Genomic DNA, 6127 nt, shown 5'->3' on the forward strand with positions numbered 1-6127 from the left:
GCTGCGGAGCACAGGCTCCAGACGCGCAGGCTCAGCGGCCATGGCTCACGGGCCCGGCCGCTCCGCGGCAAGTGGGATCTTCCCGGACCGGGGCACGAACCCGTGTCCCCTGCATCGGCAGGCGGATTCTCAACCACTGCGCCACCAGGGAAGCCCAAAGAAGTGATTCTTTTAATCTCTTGGTGACTCATTCCAGTTTTAACTTTTATTTCAGCGCTTCCTTTATAAATTCTTATGGAATGACTGCATCTCCTTGTAAAAAATTAACAAACAGAAACCTCAATTAAATCGAGCTGGAAGACCAGTAGGGGAGTTCTCGTGCCCCGTGACAATAGCAGAGCCAAACAGGAAGAAGACCACTTCTCTTCTTGCTGGCAAGGACTCAGCCAAGGAAAAGCCATGGACTTTTTGATTACTCTAGCCTTCTTAACTTCCTTTTTTCTCTCTGCGTAAGCATTCTCCTTCCCTTGCCGTTCGGGGGCTCACTAGGGTGGCAGATCCTGAATTGCAGTTCTCTGCAGATCCCGGATAAACCCACCTTTGCTGGAGAAGTATCTGGTAGCCTGTTTTGGGTCAACATCCTTGTGAAGTATGTGTATCCCACCCACCTGGGAAGGGAAAGCCCAAAGGAGGTCAGAAAGCAGGGAGTTGGTATTTGCTATAGACTTAGGAAGACCGGGCAAACACAGCCTCCTGGCTACTTTGGCAGCCACAGAATAAATTTACTGTAGTACTGAAGTAAAAAAAAAAAAAAAAAAAAAAAAAATCATACATACCCATCTGCAAATTGAACTATAAAAACACCATCCAAAGTGAAGTCTAAAAACAAAACAATCATAAACACAAATTCTGTAAATATAAAATATGTTATACTTAATTCACAAGTACAATAAAATTTGCCTACTTATTCCATACCAAAATCTATAAGCTCTTTTTAAATTTTCTATTATTTTCCTCTCTTCTCTCTCCCTCTGTCTCCCTCTTATTCTCCCTCTCATTCTTTACACTCCCCTCTCTATGACTCGTATGGTATGCAGCCTCTAAGACGGTCCCCAACGAGCCCTGCCTCGTTCATGCCCTTGTGTCGTCCCCTCCCAACAAGTGTACTGACTTGCTTTTAATGAATACAATACAACAAAAATGATGGGCTGTCACTTACCAGATGACAATACTAAAGACTGTGACTTCTGTCTTGGGTGGTGGGGTCTCTTGCTCTCTGGCTTTGAGGGAACCTACATACCATAATGTGAGTGTTCTTTTAGTGCGGCCTGAGGCCTTTGTGGCAAAGAACTTATTGGGCCATAACCAGTGAGGACCCAACGCCTGGCATCAGCTGTGTGAGCCTGGAGCTGAGAAGTGAATCTTTCCCCAGCCAAGTTTTGAGGTAACTGCAGCCTTTGCAGACTTGTGAAAGAGACGCTGGGCCAGAGGAACCCAGCCAAGCTGCCCCAGGATTCCTGACCCACAGAAAATGTGAGATCATACATACTTGCTGTTAGAAGCCACTACTTTTGGAGGGTGATCTGTTACATAGGAATGGACAATGAATAGCCCTTTTATATTCCCCTTTGCTCTGACTCTTTGCCATTTTGTGCAAACTAAAGTGAACAAAGTATGAAGCTCAAATATTCGTATGATGATATTAATAATAATTTCAAAATTGAAAAGTTATTTATTTTTCAAATTATTTACATAGACTGCTAGGTGCTGAAGTTCTCAAATGTATGAATTCCAAAAATCCATGCGTTTAAGTCCTAACCCCCTGTACCCCAGAAAGTGACCTTATTTGGAAATAATATCATTTCAGATGTAATTCGTTAAGATGACGTCTTACTGGAGTAGGGTGGGCACTAAATCCATTAACACGTGTCCTTGTAAAGAGAGGAAATTGGGACTCAGGTATGCACACAGGGAGAATACCGGGTGAAGACACACAGGGAGAAGACAGCAAAACACTGGGAAAGTGGTGTGAACAGATCTTTCCCTCACAGCCCACAGGAGGAACCAATTCTGCTGACCCCCTTCCTCTGAAACTTCTAGCCTCCAGAAATGACAGAGAATACATTTCTGTTGTTTAAGCCACCCAGTGTGTGGTACTTTGTTATGACAACCCTAGCGAAGGAAAACACATATGCATTTTCTTATTTGATCCTCAAAAACTCTTGCAAAAAGAAGATCATTTGTTACATAGAATCTGATTACTTCTACATCTATGATGTAAAACCACAAGGCTTTCTTAAACTTAGCTTCTGTAATTTATTTCTAAAGTACTAAGTTCTGGGAACCACGTGATTTCTTGTGTTTTCTCCCTATAAATATCAGGGCTTGCTCTGCATTTCAGCAATCGTTGGACTTCAGCACGACTATGTCTCAGTTGCTGGATTATGTGGCAATTTTCTTTTTCTGTGTCTTAAAAGCCAGCTCTCTGGATACGTTTACTGCAGCTGTTTATGAGCATGCAGTGATATTGCCTAATGCCACCCTGATACCAGTGTCCCACGAAGAGGCCTTGCTATTAATGAACCAAAATCTGGATCTTTTGGAGGCAGCAATCACATCAGCATCAAAGCAGGTACCATTTCTCAAGTGTGCTGGCTTCTACGTAGAGAAAAGGGTGGGGTCTTAGGAGACAGAATCACTGTCAGGGTCAATTACAGTTTTGAATGACTTACGTGTCAGGGTAGCCAAGACCTTCTTTTACAGAGTCCTCCCTGCTCCTAGTTATTAGAGCAAAGACACTATTACATGCTTCCCTTGTAGTGAGAGCAACATTTTGAAAAGAACGGCTGGTTATTAAGTGGCAACAAACTTTTGAGGAAATTGCTGTAAATTCAACAATTTTGTTGCTCTTTTCTGCTACAGATGGAGGGTGAAGGACAGATGGTGAGGGATCAGTTGCTATTCTTAGAGTGTTTGTGGCCTTGGTGTACTTTTGTGCTCTTAAGAATTTGTAGGTTTTTAGGTTAGTTCATAACACCCAGACAATTAAATGTAAGTTGCATTGTGTATTATATACTTCATACTTCATTCTAATTACAAGACAAAAGTACATATGTTAATGCATAGTAAGTCCTTGAGTTGAATGAAGGGTTAAGTTTAAGTGTGTGGTTTGGAGTTGAAATAAGCTATTTGTAGATCAGGTAAACAAGGGATATATAAAGTCTGATGAAAGTCATGGATATATACATATGACATATATCTATCAACATACATTCTTCTACATGCACAGATTTAAAAAGGTTATTAAGGGGACTTCCCTGGTAGTGCAGTGGTTAAGACTCCGAGCTCCCAATGCAGGGGGCCTGGGTTCCATCCCTGGTCAGGGAACTAGATCCCACACGCATGCCGCAACTAAGAGTTCGAATGCCACAACTAAGGAGCCGGCGAGCTGCAACTAAGGAGCCTGCCTGCTGCAACTAACCAACCACAGTGAGTGGCAAGCCTGAGAATAGCCTGGAAAAATATTAACAGCTATGAAAGGATGAAAAAGTTACATAGAAATGATTACTGTGGGATTAGAAAATGAAAGTGGTTGGGCAAAGAAAATAAATTATAAAAATATAGAAAGCAAAAGAATAAGGTGGAAAGAAAAACCCCGAATGTTTGTTCTTCAGCCACTCAGGTCCTCTTGCAGGCCCCATTTTTGACTGTTTGCTTTTTTGAGAAATATTTTGATTCAGCTCCATTTTTAACAGGGTGCACACATTATTGTGACTCCAGAAGATGGTATTTACGGCTTTAACTTCAACAGGGAATCTATCTACCCATACTTGGAGGATATCCCAGACCCTCAAGTGAACTGGATCCCTTGTAATAATCCTGACAGGTAAAGAAACATATTGTGGAAAATTTAACCATGAACATGAACTTACTTTACCTGGGAAAACTTTGTAGAAGATCACTGTATAAGATTTACTATTGACTCTAAGTTTCAAGATAGTTTTATAATTTTTCATCTCCTACAGATATGTGTATTAGGAAAATGAATATGAATTATGATATCACAAAAGTCAGTGCTGTAACATAACATAGAAATGATCAAATTCAATGTGAATTTCCACTGGGGGAATGATCTGGAGATGATAGCATAACTTAGGGCCACAGGGTGGTTGGCTAGAGGAAGAACCATATCCAAACTCACCTCTTCTGACTCCTTGCCAGTGAACAGAAAATTGTTTCCCTATGTAGGTCTGTACTTTTAAAACTATGTGAGAAAATAGTGAAACAGAGTCACATGTCAGTTTAAGATTAAAATTTTTCCTTTCACATTAATAAGATAGCTGGATGAGGTTAATATGTATGAAATTCTTAAAGCTTAAGGTGATAACCTAGGAGGTGATATAGCAGAACTGTGTAAGTGGTTTACATCAAGTCTAGAATAAGAAATATGAAGTCTGATAAAAGTAGCACTATTATTTTTAATATAAGCAAAACAACACAAACTGTGTACAAAATTTTAGAGAATCACGTCAGATAACTCACTTCTTTCCAAATGTATTATTTTTAAAATTGTAGGAGTTCCTCTTTTGGAACTCTTCTCCAAACCACACAAACAACTGTATCTGCTTATAGAGACACCTTGATTTTGACAAAGTTCAATATTATTTATCTTAATCAACTACCTTACATTTCATTACATCATAATTTTTTCTTATTTAACCATGTCTTATACCAGAGCTTCAGATTCTAAAGGGCAAGCACTGTTATGACTTCCATTCTGAATTGACTTCATTTGTTTCTGAATGACCTTTCCCTAGAGCCAGATTTCCTAGGGCCTTCTGAAAATCTCCACCAGGGTGTTCCATTTGTTCCATTTCAAGAAGTCTGGTAGGAGAGGGAGGAAAGAAGATGGCGGAGTAGAAGGACATGCTCTCACTCCCTCTTGTGAGAACACCAGAATCACTACTAGCTGATGGACAGTTATCTACAGGAAGATGCTAGAACTGATGAAAAAAGATACCCCATATCCAAAGACAAAGGAGAAGCCACAATGAGACGGTAGAGGGGCGCAATAACAGTAAAATCAAAGAGATTGGTTCAAGATGGCGGAGTAGAAGAACGTGCGCTCACTCCGTCTTGCGAGAGCACCAGAATCACAACTAACTGCTGAACAATCATTCACAGGAAGACACTGGAACTCACCAAAAAAGATACCCCACATCCAAAGACAAAGGAGAAGCCACAATGAGACGGCAGGAGGGGTGCAATCACAATAAAATCAAATCCCTTAACTTCTGGGTGGGTGACTCACAAACTGGAGAACACTTATATCACAGAAGTTCACCCACTGGAGTGAAGCCCAAGGTACAGACTTCCCAACCTGGAGGTACAGCACACAGGAGGAGGAATTCCTAGAGAATCAGTCTTTGAAGGCTAGTGGGATTTGATTGCAGGACTTTGACAGGACTGGGGGAAACAGAGACTCCACTCTTGAGGGCACACACAAAGTAGTGTGTGCATCGGAACCCAGGGGAAGGAGCAGTGATCCCATAGGAGACTGAACCAGACCTACCTGCTAGTGTTGGTGGGTCTCCTGCAGAGGCGGGGGGTGGCTGTGGCTCACCGTGAAGACAAGGACACTGGCAGCAGAAGTTCTGGGAAGTACTCCTTGGTGTGAGCCCTACCAGAGTCCACCATTAGCCCCACCAAAGAGCCCAGGTAGGCTCCAGTGTTGGGTTGCCTAAGGCCAAACAACCAACAGGGAGGGAACCCAGTCCAACCCATCAACAGTCAAGTGGATTAAACTTTTACTGAGCTCTGCCCACCAGAGCAACAGTCAGCTCTACCCACAACCAGTCCCTCTCATCAGGCCTCTTAGATATCCTCATCCACCAGAGGGCAGACAGCAGAAGCAAGATGATTTACAATCCTGCAGCCTGTGGAACAAAAACCACATTCACAGAAAGACAGACAAGATGAAAAGGCAGAGGCCTATGTACCAGATGAAGTAACAAGATAACCCCCCAGAAAAACAACTAAATGAAGTGGAGATAGGCAACCTTCCAGAAAAAGAATTCAGAATAATGATAGTGAAGATGATCCAGGACCTCGGAAAAAGAATGGAGGCAAAGATTGAGAAGATGCAAGAAATGTTTAACAAAGACCTAGAAGAATTAAAGAACAAACA

General features: G+C 41.9%; 1 protein-coding gene across 1 annotated transcript in view; it reads left to right on the forward strand.

Annotated features, from left to right (window-relative positions):
- The first annotated feature begins 2365 nt into the window (after positions 1 to 2365).
- The window catches only part of LOC102989061 (pantetheinase), a 22330-nt gene continuing 18568 nt past the window's right edge, over positions 2366 to 6127 (forward strand). The window contains exons 1-2 of the mRNA XM_024122623.1: positions 2366 to 2572; positions 3696 to 3826. Coding sequence (XP_023978391.1) covers positions 2366 to 2572; positions 3696 to 3826 — 338 coding nt within the window. The remainder of the gene's footprint in view (positions 2573 to 3695; positions 3827 to 6127) is intronic.

This window comes from Physeter macrocephalus, chromosome 10 (genome assembly GCF_002837175.3).
Source record: "Physeter macrocephalus isolate SW-GA chromosome 10, ASM283717v5, whole genome shotgun sequence".
In the NCBI taxonomy this organism is placed as follows: Eukaryota; Metazoa; Chordata; class Mammalia; order Artiodactyla; family Physeteridae; genus Physeter; species Physeter macrocephalus.